At 35.8% G+C, this 15,811-nt stretch overlaps 1 protein-coding gene across 1 annotated transcript; it reads right to left on the bottom strand.

The window, feature by feature from the left end:
- Window positions 1-2,206: 2,206 nt before the first annotated feature.
- LOC311085012 (complement factor H-like) lies at window positions 2,207-8,302 on the bottom strand. The gene is made up of 5 exons (XM_084117397.1): window positions 8,169-8,302; window positions 7,341-7,535; window positions 7,085-7,261; window positions 6,828-7,004; window positions 2,207-2,631 (listed from the first exon to the last, which is right to left on the bottom strand). Exons 1-5 carry the CDS (start codon window positions 8,284-8,286, stop codon window positions 2,612-2,614), a joined length of 687 nt encoding a protein of 228 aa, XP_083973523.1. The 5' UTR covers window positions 8,287-8,302; the 3' UTR covers window positions 2,207-2,611.
- Between the last annotated feature and the right edge of the window lie 7,509 nt (window positions 8,303-15,811).

Raw genomic sequence — 15,811 nt, 5'->3', positions numbered from 1 at the left:
GATTTGGCCAGGCTCTAACTATAAACAGGAGAGTATTCTCAAAACATCAAGATAACAAGTTCTTTCTCTCAAGCTACACTTTATTGGTTGTTTTACAGTTGTTTACACTGTATATAAATGACCTGCCAGAGGCATGTAAAAATGTTGATGTTCAGATGTATGCAGATGATGCTGTAATCTTTACACATGATAAGAACTACCAAGCGATAGCATCCACACTTACATCTGCAATGGCTCACGTTGATGATTGGCTCACTAAGTCATGTCTCTATCTAAACACACAAAAAAAAACAGTCTGTATGGCGTTCACTAAACAAAATATGAAGGTGTCACATTCTAATGTGTTCTTTAGAGGACAGGAGCTTGATATTGTTAATGAATTCAAGTATTTAAGAGTCATATATCACTCCACCCTAACATTCAAACGTCACGTAAAAAAAGTGGCAAATAAAGTTAAATTTAATTTGCAGAATTTTAAACAAATTAGGCCATTTCTTGACACCAAAGCTGCCAAGTTGTTCTTACATACTATGATTTTTTCACATATTGGGTCTCATTCATGAAACATTCGTAAATATACGAGTAAATATGTGAGTGATTTGCGCGTAAAGAGACATTCCCGAAAATTCTTCTCCTGATTCACAAATACTTTGTAAACGTCAGATTTGATAGTGAAATGTGTGTGTGGGTTAATGAATTCCAATCACTCGTAAATGGGACGCGCGTGCACGCTCATTCTCAATTACCATAAATCCCGCCAATTAAAACCGACTGACAGCTATATATGGGCATCATATTATGACACGAAACGAAGGATTTCAACATGTCTTCTCAAAAGCGAATGCTATTGTATTATTACATGTATAATTTTGAAAAAAAAAAAAAAAAAAAAGCGAATGAAGAAGAGAAATTTCTCAGATGCAGAAATTGAAGTTTTATTATCAGAAGTTCATTCAAAACGCCACATTTTATTTTCAAGCGTACATAGTGGCGTATCAGGTCCTAAAAAAAAAGGATTTTTTTAGGTAATAGGCTACATGCTTTAGGTAAAAATGCTTGGCAGCATATTACAGATGCAGTTAATGGAGTTTCATCTTTTAATCGAACAGTCCCAGAAGTGAAAAGAAAATGGTTCGACATGAAGCTTGACTGCAACACTTGTAACTTGCGGACTTGTAAAAAAAAAAAAAAAAAAAAAAACAGCTTGAATATAAAAAAATTAAAAAAACTTGTGGACTTGTGTTCCGTTTGCAGATGCTATTACTGGCTCTCGTAATACAAGTAAAAAGAAAAACCGTATGTAATTACTATATATAATACTTTTTCAAAATGCTGTGTAAATATGTACCCGATTAGGTTGAATTAAAATGCAGTTTATTAATGAGCAAAACGTTCGGATGTTAAACGTACTATTTACGCGTGGCTGATAGATTTCTTTCGTACCAACTAACATTTGGGAAATACGAACATTTTAATGAATCCGAAAATTTACGCCAGAACCACTTTACACACGATTTACACAAAAATTCGTTCTGCTCGTGTTTCATGAATGAGACCCATTGAGTATTGTTTTACAAATTGGTCATTAACTAACATATACTCCTAAAAGCATTGAATCTCTATTTAAGAAGGCCATAAAAACTTTTGATAAAAAGGCTTTGTCATTTCACCATTGCGATATTTTAGAGAGATGTCAGTTTTTAAGCTTTGACAGTTTCAAACGTTTCAAATATGCTTGTTTAATATATAAAGTGTTTCATAATCTGGTGTATTTTCATACAACAATGTTCATGAATATGCATGGTCCCTATCAAATAAACCAAAAAAAAAAAAAAAAAAAAATATTAGTCTAACTGGAAAGTAAGGCTTTAACTGAGAAATGGTGCCTTAAACTATTGGCTTCAATGACCCCTGTGAGTTATAGTCATCAGGGTACGAAAAACAGATGTATGTATTGACACATGTTGAAGACCTTTCTTAACAAAACAAAACATCTTTCCATATATTGTTTCTGGAAGCCTGGCTAAATGAGCAAGCACCGTTACTGCATTCAGATATCAGATACAGACATTAGAGAATACACGAAAAGAACATTTCAGTAATCACACTGGTAACTTCTATAACAAAGTAAAATTTCACAAGCCTAGAGAAGTCATTCAACTCATGTGATATTTAGAAAGCAAAATATTGATGAATACCTTGATTATAATCACTTATTACATATACATTGAAGCAGCAGTTTATTCCAAAATCCACACCCAAAATAAACACATCATGTTTGCTGTCATGCTTTCTGAGTACTTGTCAATAATCTGATGGATTCAGTTCCACGGACAGTGATATTTCTGCAGGACTGTAAACATCAATCAATGCACATGAATTGTGTTATTGTGAGAGTTTAATGTTAAATGAAGATGCCATACAACAGGAAAACATAAAATATAGTTTAGCCATTCTTTATATTCAACACATGGAGAACACTGTTACACTGTAAAGCCTTTATCGCACTTAAAAACAGAAAAACAGAGGTGAATAAAACAGCAAGACATGTAATGAGCTGTAGTATGTTCTGTAGGGTCCAGACATGATGATCCAGCTTGCTTTGGAGCAGTCAGCCCCTGCTTTCAAAACCTTTTGAAATAAATCATATGTCATTATTAAAACCAACACACCAACACAGTTCTTGTTCATTTTGATTTCAAATAAATAAATTTAAACAGTTGTAAAATGAAGCGATTAATTATGTTCAGGAGATTACACATGATTTTCCACTTTCTACAGTCTGGATTTTTACCAAATTACAGTTTTCATGTACATGTTCATTCTTTATTATTTCCTAAACACCTTTTTAAACACCATCATTGTAATGCCGTTTTTATTGTTGCTAAAGGACATTCTCTAGCATTAGAACACATAATGTGAGAGCTATTTGCTGGTACATCTGTAGTTGGCTAAAATATAGTTGTCTGTTTGCACACAATGAAAAAAAATTAGACGATGACTTTTTAGATGGTCCCTATCTTGTTCACCACACTACATTGGACATTCAGTGGACATTCGCAAGTAAGTATGCCATTAAAAAATTACTTGCCCATTTTGATCGATTGTGAAAAATGTAGTAGTTGACAATCTTTGTTGTCAATATCATGTAGCTGCTTCAAATTTGCTTTATTGCACATATAATTGAGAATGTTCTTAAACGCGAAAGTCCGAATGTGCGAATATAAAACCAAAATTACCTAAGTGTTGCACATTCAGTATTTGAATAAAATCAGACTTTAATAAAATGATGTGATTTGGCTAATTTTGATATATATATATATATATATATATATATATATATATATGTGACCCTGGACCACAAAACCAGTCTTATGTATAATTTTTTTTTAAATTGAGATACATCATCTGAAAGCTGAATACATAATCTTTCCATTGATGTATGGTTTGTTAGGATAGGACAATATTTGGCCAAGATACAACTATTGAAAATCTGGAATCTGAGGGTACAGAAAAATCGAAATATTGAGAAAATCGCCTTTAAAGTTGTCCATTTCTATTGGCGATAGTGCTGCATCCATTCACAAAAATAAATGTTTTAAATATTTAAGGTGGGAAATTTACTAAATATCTTCATGGAACATGATCTTTACTTAATATCCTAATGATTTTTGGCATAAAAAAAAAATCTATAATTTTGACCCATACAATGTTTTGTTGGCTATTGCCACAAATATACCCGTGCAACATAAGACTGGTTTTGTGATCCAGGGTCATATATATATATATATATATATATATATATATATATATATATATATATATATATATATATATATTAAACCATGCAAACAACCAGTTTGTGTGTAATAAAAACGATTTACTTATCGTTACAGCCGAGACACATCCAAGAGATGGGCCTGAGACCCCCACCCTCATAATTCTATTTTTTTTTTTTCAATTTGTACAAGTGGTCTGTTTTAATAGACCATATAACATCTACAAGACTGTTTTGTAAGTTATTAGTGTCTCCTGAAAGGAAAATAAATGTTTGTGCTTTTATTCACAAAACACATGTTACTTGGTCTCATTCCTTTATGCCATTTTGCATATTATGTTTCTCAGATACAAAGATTAAACCTGAATTAAAATTAAGAAAATCAATCAATAATCAAGTAAAGTACTTTAGCATATATTAAAAGTAGGATTTTTGGGGCAATGTCCTTTGTAAAAACTTTTTTTGCATTTGAGTATTTGAAAACTCCAAAGGACACATATAGGCGCTAAAAATGACACTTTGCCTCCCTTCGGTTACATTTGAATAACTTTCTGGTGGATACTGGCACCTAGTGGAATCAAACAATCAAACACCTAAAGTCCCCAGAGCAAACAGTACCTGAATCACAGACTTTCAAAGACAGGATTCTAAAAAAAAGAAAAAGAAAAATAAGGCCTATTTTCTTATGTTTATCGTAATATTTTAAACTCATACAATGCTATTTATGAAGTTTTGCAATCTGATTTAGTAATCTGATTTGAAGGGTTTTCTGTACAATGACACCAGTTTTTTTTTTTTACATTTCCTACATTTTATGTGTGTAGGGTGAATATTTAAACTTGGGTGTGTTAAATTCAGGTGGAATTCCAAAATATGCCTTAGAGTGGAAGGAATTTACAAGGACAGAGCAAAAATCAACTGCTTGTCAAATGGAGAATGGCACATCCTATTCCCTAATTGTGTAGGCAGTAAGGTCACATGCCTAATTAGTAGTCGAGTTGCATTAGCAGTGCTTGCAAGCATCACAATTGCTCGTATTAAAGTAAATGCTCAACTTTGGTATGTAACTTGATTCTCTTGACTCTCTTGACCAAGAACCAATGTCCTAGCAACCACCCAGAATAACTTAGCAACAGCAAGTCTAATTTAGATCTATAGTTATAATACATTATAAAGAAAAATCCAACCCAGATCTCTTCAATACAGAAAGTCATTTTTAAAGCATTTTAGAAAAATGACTACAAATTCTCATATTACAGTTTTTTACAATCGCTATGACAATTTTTTCAATACTTTTAACAAATTTCCTAAACTCTTAACGCACCAACACACCTAAAACACACAATTGGCAAAACGGTTAATTTCATGCTCAAAATCACACATTGTAAACTAAACTCCAAAACTAATTTACAAAATACAATAATACACTAACACAATACACAATGTCTAACAAAACACTGCAAACATGTTTCAAAATCAAATAATTATTCAAAACACTAACACATGTTCTCTTCCAACAGGAACATTTAGTCAATCATAACACAATGACAAAAAAACACTATCATCAGCTGAAATTACAGAAACTGCATTATTTTATGTGTCAGGTCTGCCCTTATACAATAGACAGTATATTGTATTGATCAGAGATTGTGTTTTGCACTGCAGATTTTTTTTTTTTTTTTTTTGAAGTCTCTATATTTTTGTTTTGTTTGTAATGTAAATGCATGCATTTTGTTTGTTTTTTTTGTTTTTTGTTTTGCAGCAGAAATTCAATACAACAAAATAAATTACCCTTCTTAGAGTAGCTTTATAGAATGTATGGTTTGTGAAAAAAGAAGACAGAGACAGAATTGCTGCAGTAACGGCTTTATTTGCAACAGGACATTTCTGCAAGATAACAAAAATATGCAATATAGCTGCCATTTACAGTATTACTGTATGTGAAAATACAAAATATACAAACAGAAAAGGCCATCTTCTAATCTGCCCGGTCTTCTGCGTTTGTCCACATGTTCTCATCCACATCACACCTGATATCTGCCCTGGCAAGGCATCTTGGGAAGAATCTTTTACAGTAACATGCCTTATCCACCCCTGGCAGTGTTCTGCTGTGATGTCTTGGTATACATGATCTTTTGCATACAGGAGGGACATTTGGTCCTGTGGACTATGGTCAAAAACCTTTCATCTCCAGGCTGAGAAAACTCCTCAATGGGGGTTGAGGAAAGGGAAGTAAGGGGCAATCCTCTGATGGGCGTCAAACCAGGCTGTGACTAGACGGGAATGGTGGAATGCCACATTGTCCCATATTTGCATAACTTCAATCAGCTGTTTCTCACTAGCAATGGAATAATGTGAAAATACAAAATATATGAACAGAAAAAGCACCAGAAGAATAAAAAAAAAAAGAGTCATCTTATTATTATTTGCATAATTCTATCAGCTGTTTCTCAGTAAGAATAGAATCAAATACAGGGGATATATTTGTGTTTCAGTTCACAATATAAGCAGCTGTTTACCTTGACTTTAGCCTGTAAGGTTAGGTTTAGAACATGGTGTTATCTGTTCTGACATACAGTGTTAAAGCACTGGTAAATTTGGCAGTATAAATACATTGTTTTGGTCTTGTTTGAGCTTGTGTGTAAAAGAAGTTCAAGCATTTTAAATTTGTGTTAATTGTATGCATTTTGTGTTAAAGCAACAAGAAATGTGTTAATAGTATAGCTTACACAGACGGATGTAGTGCTAACTGTGTTAAGAGTTTTGGAAAATTGTTAAAAGTATTGAAAAATCTGTCATAGCAATCGTAAAAAACTGTAATAATGTGCATTACATTGATAAAATGTTCTATTGGTTTAATGCCTTTGTCTGTCTGTCTCTGATACTCTTGCCTGCTTGGGGATTACATTTAATTTGGAGAATCATCCTATCAGAATGAAGTAAAATCAAAATTCTGATCATTTCTATAATAATAATGAGAATAATAATAAGTGATAATAATAATAAATAAAATCAATTATAATAATCATTAATGATACAAAAATCATACCAGTGCATTGTCGTATGCCTGTCCATTCAGTCTGGGAATTGCAGGTGATTTGTACAGGCTGCTCTGGTTCAAACCCAGGACGACATTTATATTGTATTCTTGAATTGATGTTGTAGTGTGTTCTCTGATCTCCCACAATCTCTGCATTTGGGATGTTTGGTGTTGCACACATTTTTACTGTGAAACAAAAATATCCATCATTCTAATTTGAATTCATAATATATGCACAAATTGTAAGATTTAATATCAGCCCATACCTCGACACAGTGGTTTTGGTGTCCATCCGTCTCGTGTGCATGTGGCCCCTGCTGCTGTTTTAACATATCTATCCGTGCAATAGTAAAATATTTTAACTCCCAATTTCTTATCTCCCGATAAGTAATATCCTGGCCTATACACACCAGTATGGTCATGTGGAACTTCACATCTAATTTCTGAAACAACATTTACATTATTTTAATAACATGCATTAAGTTCAGCACTAAATGCAGAAGTGTTTCTCTATAATCTTACCCGCACAAACAGGTTCATAATCCCACTGCCCATTCTCTTGACATGTAAATGAGTTGATGGTTTCTTTTGTTTGAAAGATCCAGTATTTTTCAGTGCAGGTGATCTCCACACTTTCTCCAGCTCTGAAAATAGTTTTTCCCTCTGGGTTGATCTTTTTTACTCCGAATGTGGTTGACTTAAGCTCACAAGTTACTTCTGTACAAGACATAATTATGTAGAAATAAGGGTAAGAAGAGATGAAGCATAAAAAATGAGTGAAACTGGATTTGCATGCTTTGTCTTTTGGGGGAAACAAATGATTCTGACAAAATTTATTTTTTCTTAAATCCTAAAATGGGAAAAAATATAGCTTGACATAAATAGAGTACAATTTGAATAAGTCCCTAAATAAGTATAAGCACATTTTCTATTTTGAGAACTTTTAGATATATTTGCTAAACTATTATCTGGAAATTAAGCAAGCAATTAGAAAGTAGTTATTAGTAAGTTTTTTTTTAGCTGATTTTGTAGTTACCAAATAATAATGATCAGCAAATCCTGTTTATACAAATATTGGTGCGTTGACTCCTTTCATCATTTAGAAAAAAATCAAACTAAGATCAAGCAAATATTTTCTTGAATGCTTTGGAAATATACAATTTTAGTTTATTAACTACATACTTGCTATATTTTAATATTCAGTTTTGAATTTAAGGTTAATGGCTCTAATCTAAGAATGTTTCAGTGTGACACTACAGAGTTTTTTTGCATAATGAAAGCTATATGGATAGAATGATTTTAGTGTTATTTCACATATTAATTGTTTATTATGTAACATGGGTGCATTACCATCACATTCTGGGTTCAGAGTCCAGCCAAATTTAGCACATATGGGGATACCCTCTCTAGGCTTGAACCCTGGTGAACATCTGTATTTTAATATGGCATCTATCTGGTATTCTTGCATTTCCTCAACAACATAACTGTGTGAAAAGCAAAGGAAAGAGAAATAGTTAAATTGGTGTTTTGATTACAGTTTTTTCTGAATGCTTAAGCGCTAATCGTGATTCTTGTAGCACAATTTCTAAAACTATTAATACGTATAGCAAAACCACTCACTGAGTTTGCAAAACTAAAAGCACAAACACTGCTTTGCACTCAGTTTGCAATTTTGTAACACACACTTTGCAAAACTGTAGGCACAATTCACTGCACAACACTCTTTTTGCAGAACTTTAAACACAACTCACTGCTTACACTCAATTACCAAATTTCCAACACACTCCTAGCAAAATTATACACATGTATGGCTATCATTAACACTATTTTGCCAACTGTCTGGCACACTTTCACATGTGAAAACTGTTTTAGATAATTAGTTCACTTTGCAATCAGACTAAGCACTATAAATAAGCCACAGGTAAGCTGTCTGTGTGGAGTACAATGGAAGGAGCAGTAAGAGTGAGAAGAGTGAGAATCAGAGGAGGCCGAGGAGGCCGAGGGAGAGGACGTGGAGGTGAAGAAGTTGGAGGAAGAGGACGTGGAGTTGAAGAAGCGAGAGGGTTAGAGGAAGTTAGAGGAAGAGGACAAGGAGGAGCAAGAAGAGGACGAGGAGGGGAAAGAGGAAGGGTAAGAAGAGTAAGAAATAGAATAACTGATGACATCAGAGCTACAATAGTGGACCATGTCATCAACCATGGGATGACCCTGAGGGAAGCTGGCCAACGGGTTCAGCCTAATTTGAGCCGCTACACTGTTGCAAGCATCATTAGAACATTTCGAAAAGAGAATCGGTAAGAACTTTGTAGCACTGCCATACTCTAATGAGAAACACAACAGTACCATACATGCAAAAATACTGAAATTGTTACTTTACAGAATTGCTAGACGTCCAGATGTTGGGGGCAGCGGAAGAATGTTCACTCAAGAGACCCATATAGTGAACATGGTGATTGCCAATAATGCAATAAGACTGCGCGAAATACAGCAGCGCATAATTGATAATGACACCATCTTTCAAAATATACACAGTGTAAGCATTTCTGCACTAAGTTGTGTACTTGCGCGCCACAGAATAAGAATGAAGCAAATTTACAGAGTTCCTTTCGAGAGAAACACAGAACGTGTAAAGCAACTGCGATATGCAATATGTGCAGGTAAGATATAGTGTCATTGGTTCTGAATTTGGAAGTGCATACTGTAATGCTGTGCATGGGCCTGATGTGTTGCATTTGTTTTGTCTTGTCCAGAGAGTGATGGAACTAGAAGCAGATGCCATGGGACATGAGCTACTTTTTGTAGATGAGGCCGGTTTTAACCTCAGTAAAACCAGGAGACGTGGCAGGAACATTATTGGACATCGTGCCATCATCAATGTCCCAGGACAATGTGGTGGTAACATAACCATGTGTGCAGCTATAAGCCAAAATGGTGTTGTTCACCATCATGCAACCATAGGCCCATACAACACTGCACACATTATTGCATTCCTGGACACCTTACATGACATGCTCACTGTTCAGAGATCAGAGCATACCCGATATGTCATCATATGGGACAATGTTAGTTTCCATAGGGCTGCTTTGGTCCGCAACTGGTTTACAGACCACCCATCCTTCATGGCACTCAACCTCCCTCCATACTCTCCATTCTTAAATCCCATCGAGGAGTTCTTCTCTGCCTGGCGCTGGAAAGTGTACGACCGTCATCCTCATCAACAGGTAGCCCTTTTACAGGCAATGGAGGAGGCATGTGGAGATATTGACCAGGCATCATGTCAGGCCTGGATACGGCATTCAAGGAGATATTTTCCCCGGTGCCTTGGACTGGAGGATATCGCATGCGATGTGGAAGAAATTTTGTGGCCGGACCCAGAAAGACGACATGATGTAGGCTGATTGTCTTTTTTTTCTTCTTTTTTTTGGTGAAATTACTATTTTGTGTTCTGACTTTGTCTTGGTTTTGATGAGTGTGAATAAACACCAATACTTGAAGTTTGGATCCTTGTATGTTTACATGACACTATGACAAAAGTATGACCTCAAATTGACATCTGTACACAGAGAAAACAAAAGCCAGATGTGTTTTGTATTCATACCATCAGTGTGTAGTTGGCACATTGTGTGCTTAGTAGATGATGGCTTGTGTTTACTGTTTGATACGAAAACACGTTTTTTACGAAGGTGTGAAGAGTTAATCTAGCTGTGTTCGCTTTTGCAAGAGAACTACAATGTTTTGATAATTGGGTGAAAGGTTTTCTTATTTGTGTGTAGAGTTTTGCAAAAATAGCCAATAGTTACAAAAAATGTGCTTAAGCAATCAGAAAAAACTGTAAAGCTCAGAAATCTGTGATTTGGGCGATTGGGCGAAGATACAAACAAACAAACAAACAAACAAATAAACAGTGGAATGAACCTTTGCACTTTGGAACAGAGTGACTCCATTTGCCCGTCTCTGTGCAGTGAATGTCACTACTTCTGTCTATTTTATTTATTTTTTGTTCTGTTTTTGTCATTAGATACACACTCAAAGTGAATAACATCACCATAACTTCCTTCCTCTGTAATCTCCCAATCACTTTCCAATCATAGTAACAACAAGCTGCAACCCAATTTTCCTCAAAACGAGTTTATAATATTAATTGGAGCAGGTGACAGAGAGAAAAGTCTGAAGGGACCGTCTGCCTGAGCTCACAACAGGTTTTAAGCTACACTGAAATGTTTTGGGAAGTGCATATAATTATTTTCAAGTCAATAAAATCAAAATGAAAAAGACATTAAAGAAAAATAACCAAAAGACGAAGTCGAGGAGTTTCACAAGTATCTTTGTTGGTCTGTCTCTGATACTCGTGTCTGCTTGGGGATCAACAAGTGAATCATTTATCAAAGTCAAAGAGAGGTTTTTCTTACACCAGACCACTCTGTGCACAAGCAATATTTTCACTGTTTGCTTATGTTCTTCTTGGATCAAATCATAAAGTATATTGTGGTGAATGAATTTGGAGTTAAAAGTTACTTTTAATTTGGAGAATAATCCAATCAGAATTAAATCAAATCAAAATTCTGATAATTTCTTTAATAATAAAAATAATAATGATAATAAATAATAATAATAATAAAAAACATTAAACAGCCCTTGGGCCTGTTTCAGAAAGGAGATTCAACCAACTCTGAGTTAAAACTTGAACTCTGAGTTGACTTACCCTAAGATGGGAAACAGAACAGCTGAAATTAGTTAGTTTAATCAACTCTGAGTTGACTGACTCTGAGTTAAGCGCCTGCACCACATCTATAAAAAGCCATTATCAATGGAGAGCAGATATTATGAGTCACCATGGCAACAGCGCCAGACAAAAAGAGGTCTGCATATTTCTCACCAGCAGAACTGAACTCAAGCATAAGGAGAGTACGAACTAGGGGTGTGACGGTTAGTATATAACCGTGAGACGACGGTTATAGTTGAACACCGTCATTAGATCTCTATAACCGCCAAAACCGTATTATTAAAAATTACAAAAATACATTTTCTGGCTTTTCTCAGTCTAGAAAGCTCCAAATTCAAAAATAATTTAACATTTCTTCTACATAAATTACCTATTTTGAATACAAATTCATCTTTCCAGAGGTGAAGTATCCCTTTAAGACCAAATGCAGATCTAATCATTATTACGCATCACATTTTCTCCCAACTATTTACGCCCATACTTATGCTGCGTTCTATTATTTATCCGTGTCGGAGTTCCGACTAGGAAGACAAACGTTGCACCAACACGCCCCCTTTCCTCGGATTTTTGCCGCTCGGAAGACAACCGTGAGAACACCGAGCAAGAATTCCGATACGGAATCCAAGATGGCTGTGCCCTGTGTGACTTGTTTTCATTGTTTTTGTACTGCTTTGGTTGTTTAAATGACGTTGTTTAAATTTTAATCACTCGTCGTATTACTGCAATACCTTACTGCGTCCGTATCACTGCCTGTGGGTATGGGAATCGGTCTTGTTGTGAGTGCAATATTGAATGAAGCCTTGTTTCAAACGGGTGTTACTAACATGGCTAGCGTTGCTAACAGAAGGTAAACTAGTTACTAGGTTAAGCACATACTTATTTTGGAGCGCCTGGTACTCGGCCAGTGCTACCATAGCAACAGCTTTCCAGGTGGCGTCCATGTTTTTCTCCGACTCGGACACGCAAAACATACCAGAACGCTTGAAGTGTGGAAGTGACGTCACTTCCTGCCCCTCCTTGCCCCTTGTAGATCCGCCCATGCATAGAGTGAGGTAAAGTGGTCGAGCACAAGGTGCAGCGACAAGCGGGTGCGTTCCTGTGAAACTGTCACGGTTGCACGAAGCGCAGCACAAATCATTGGAAGAGAGACTGATCCTCGCTGTTTGTGAGTTTCCAGAATCTAAATAGTTATCAGGACATCAACAGGAGGGAATTCACATGGCAGAGCATCCCCGCTAAACTAAACGCAGGCCTATCAGGTAAAGTTATGTATAATTTTAATTCAAGTTAAAAAGGCTGCAGCTGCGCACTGAAGCCGTTGCCATGCGGTTACTATCCACAGAGCACTTGCCGTTCACTCGCGGAGCGCTGTCTCCCTTTCTGTTCACCTGAGAGGACCTGCCGAAGCCTCCCTCCACTGCTGGTTTGGGAGGGTTATTTGCTGGCTGACCAACATCCCACCCCTCCTGTGACCCATGGTTTGACTGTAGGCCTATGTGTATTCAGAGCCGGTGAGCAACGGACTTTCAAAATAATAATAATAAAAAAACTGCGTTAACGTGCGATAAAAAAATTGTCGCCGTTAATTAATAAATGCGTTAACGCGTTAACTTGCCCAGCCCTAATATATAATTTTTTTTTTTTTTTTTTTTAAAGATGACACTTACTTAAAGACATGGGGCCAATAGTGTCACTGGCTTCACTGACTCCCACTTTATCCACTATCCTGTAGCGGATCAAGTACTGCTTTCCAAACTCCAATCCAGTCAGAGTAAAGACTTCATCAGCTGTGTTTATGATAATCCACTGTTCCTCAGAGCCAGAATCTGCTTTCACCTGCTGGTACTCCACTCTGTACTGCACAGTTTCTCCAGTTGGGGACTTCTGCAGTTTCAGGGATACACTGTCCTCCAGGACCTTCCTCACTTCTGGTGGGGGAGGCTTCGACACGGGCTGGAACTGTGTGTCTGTCAGGTTCCCTGTTTCATACAGATAGATAGAGGAGCCTGGACTGGAGGGGTCAGAGATGGCAGAAATAATCGATTCTCTCTGGGCCTCAAGTGAGTTCACGTAGTGTTTTAGCGCAGCGCGTCTGTGTTGTACGTCACACGTATGCTCACTATTGGCCGACGCTGGTCATGTGTGATGCATGTGACGTACAACACAGACGCGCTACGCTATTACACTACGTGAAATAGCTTGAGGCCCAGAGAGAAGGAAATGAATAGTGGAATAAAGTCGTTATTTTTGTTTACTTTTTGCGCACAAAAAGTATTCTCGTCGCTTGATAAACTTAAGATTGAGCCACTGATGTCACATGGACTACTTTGATGATGTCTATATTGCCTTTCTGGACATGGACAGTATCCCGTCCATAGGTATACTGTGGAGTGACAGAAAGCTCTCGGACTAAAACTAAAATATCTTAAACTGTGTTCCGAAGATGAACGGAGGTCTTACGGGCTTGGAACGACATTAATGACATAATTTTCATTTTTGGGTGAACTAACCCTTTAAGGGTGTAAAAGGTCACTAATATATTTGGGTGCGAGACCAAATAGTGCCTTGTAAACAAAAGTCAAAATTTTTAAATCCACCCTGAATTTCACTAGGAGCCAGTGTAGAGATACCAAACCTGGGGAAATATAATCCCTTTTTCTTAATCCTGTTAACAGCCCGGCTGCAGCATTTTGGACGAGTTATAGACGGGATAATGCAGATTGGGGCAGATGACTATACAATGAGTTGCAATAGTCTAACCTAGATTAAATAAATCAGTATGGGAAAGTAAAGTTTTTATTTTAGCAATTGATCTCAGAAGGTAAAAACTACTCTTTACAACAGCACTGATCTGCTTATTGAAAAGTAGAGATGAGTCAAAAATCACTCCAAGGTTCCTCATATGATCTTGAACATTCAACGATAATGGGCCTAACTGGACAGCAAGGCCAGGTAAATGGGACAAGGAGGAACCTAAGATCAAGACTTAAGTTTTGCTCTCATTTATTTGTAAACAATTATTAGCCAGCCAATGTTTGATATCTTTAAAACAATATAAGGGTTTCTCAGATGAGCAATTTTTGTCTATACTCACTGGGAAATAAAATTGGGAATCATCAGCATAAAAGTGATAAAATATGCTGTACTTCTGAAAGATAAAGCTCAGGGGAAGCATATAAAATGAAAACAAGCAGCATTTATCGGGGTTCAAGCGGTTTAAGGCCTTTAAGCACATAAAACGATATTATGTTTTATTTAGCAAGCATGTAAACACTTAGAAACTTAGAAAGAGATTGATGTTTCTAAGGAAGTTCATCCTGATAATGCATTGTCAGCATTTGAAAGATTATTATACCCTTTGGTGGACAAACATGCACCTATGAAAAAATGTACAGTGATTGTTAATGAGTTGAAAAACATTATGTTTGAGAGAGATGTGGCAAAGGGTACAGAAAAAAGAACTGGGAACAAGGAGGATTGGGATGTCTATTGCAAATTAAGAAATCAATTAACTAAAATGAATAGGAAAAAGAAAAATGTTTTACAAAATTAAAATAAGTGAATGTAAATATGATTGTAAAAACATGTGGAGTACACTCAATGAATTAATGGATAAGAAATCAAGTCAAATTCCTTCTTTTATTCATACAGGTGACTCATTTTTAACTATTTTTAAACCATATGAAATTGGAAATTATTTTAATGATTTTTTCATAAATAGAGTTGATAAATAAAGAGAAGAAATGTTCTTTGACCAGTTTGCCACATCCTTAATATCAGTATTGAAAAGGGGATTTTCCTTTAGCTTGGAAAGATGCAAAGGTTATTCATCTACAGAAAAATGCAGAACTGGGTTTTAATGGTCATAATAGTCGACCAATAAGTTTGCTACCAGTTCTTAGAAAAGTATTGTAAATGATAGTTTGTGAGCAAATTCAATTATTCTTTAAGGAGAATAATTTTCTCTCTAATTTTCAGTATTTGAGAGAGCACAGATTGATGACAATAACTTAGCATTGTTAGATTTTAGCTCAGCTTTTGATGTACTGGATCATAAATTATTGCTGGATAAACTGAAATGTTACAAATGTATTCTCATACTGTACATTGGTTTAAAAGTTAACTGTCTAATGGGACAATGTGTATTTTATAATGGAAGTTATTTTGTGATTTTGAAGTTATTGAAGTTATTTTGAATGATTTTCCTCTTGTTTTAAAGTGTGCATGGACAGTCATGTATGCAGATGATAAAACATTAAATTTACCTGCA

Source organism: Abramis brama (genome assembly GCF_963993115.1).
Source record: "Abramis brama genome assembly, chromosome: 6".
Classification (NCBI taxonomy): domain Eukaryota; kingdom Metazoa; phylum Chordata; class Actinopteri; order Cypriniformes; family Leuciscidae; genus Abramis; species Abramis brama.
Note: the sequence above shows the minus strand (reverse complement) of the source record. Positions and strands in the feature narration are given on the sequence as shown.

Bases quoted from the DNA above. Each gene is read 5' to 3' on its own strand.
- LOC311085012 (XM_084117397.1), bottom strand. From the start codon at position 8,286: ATGCAAGAATACCAGATAGATGCCATATTAAAATACAGATGTTCACCA. The intron at 7,262-7,340 runs GTAAGATTATAG...ATGTTGTTTCAG, and splicing joins TTATGAACCTGTTTGTGCGG to AAATTAGATGTGAAGTTCCA. The intron at 2,632-6,827 runs GTATGATTTTTG...TTATTTCAAAAG, and splicing joins AGGCATACGACAATGCACTG to GTTTTGAAAGCAGGGGCTGA.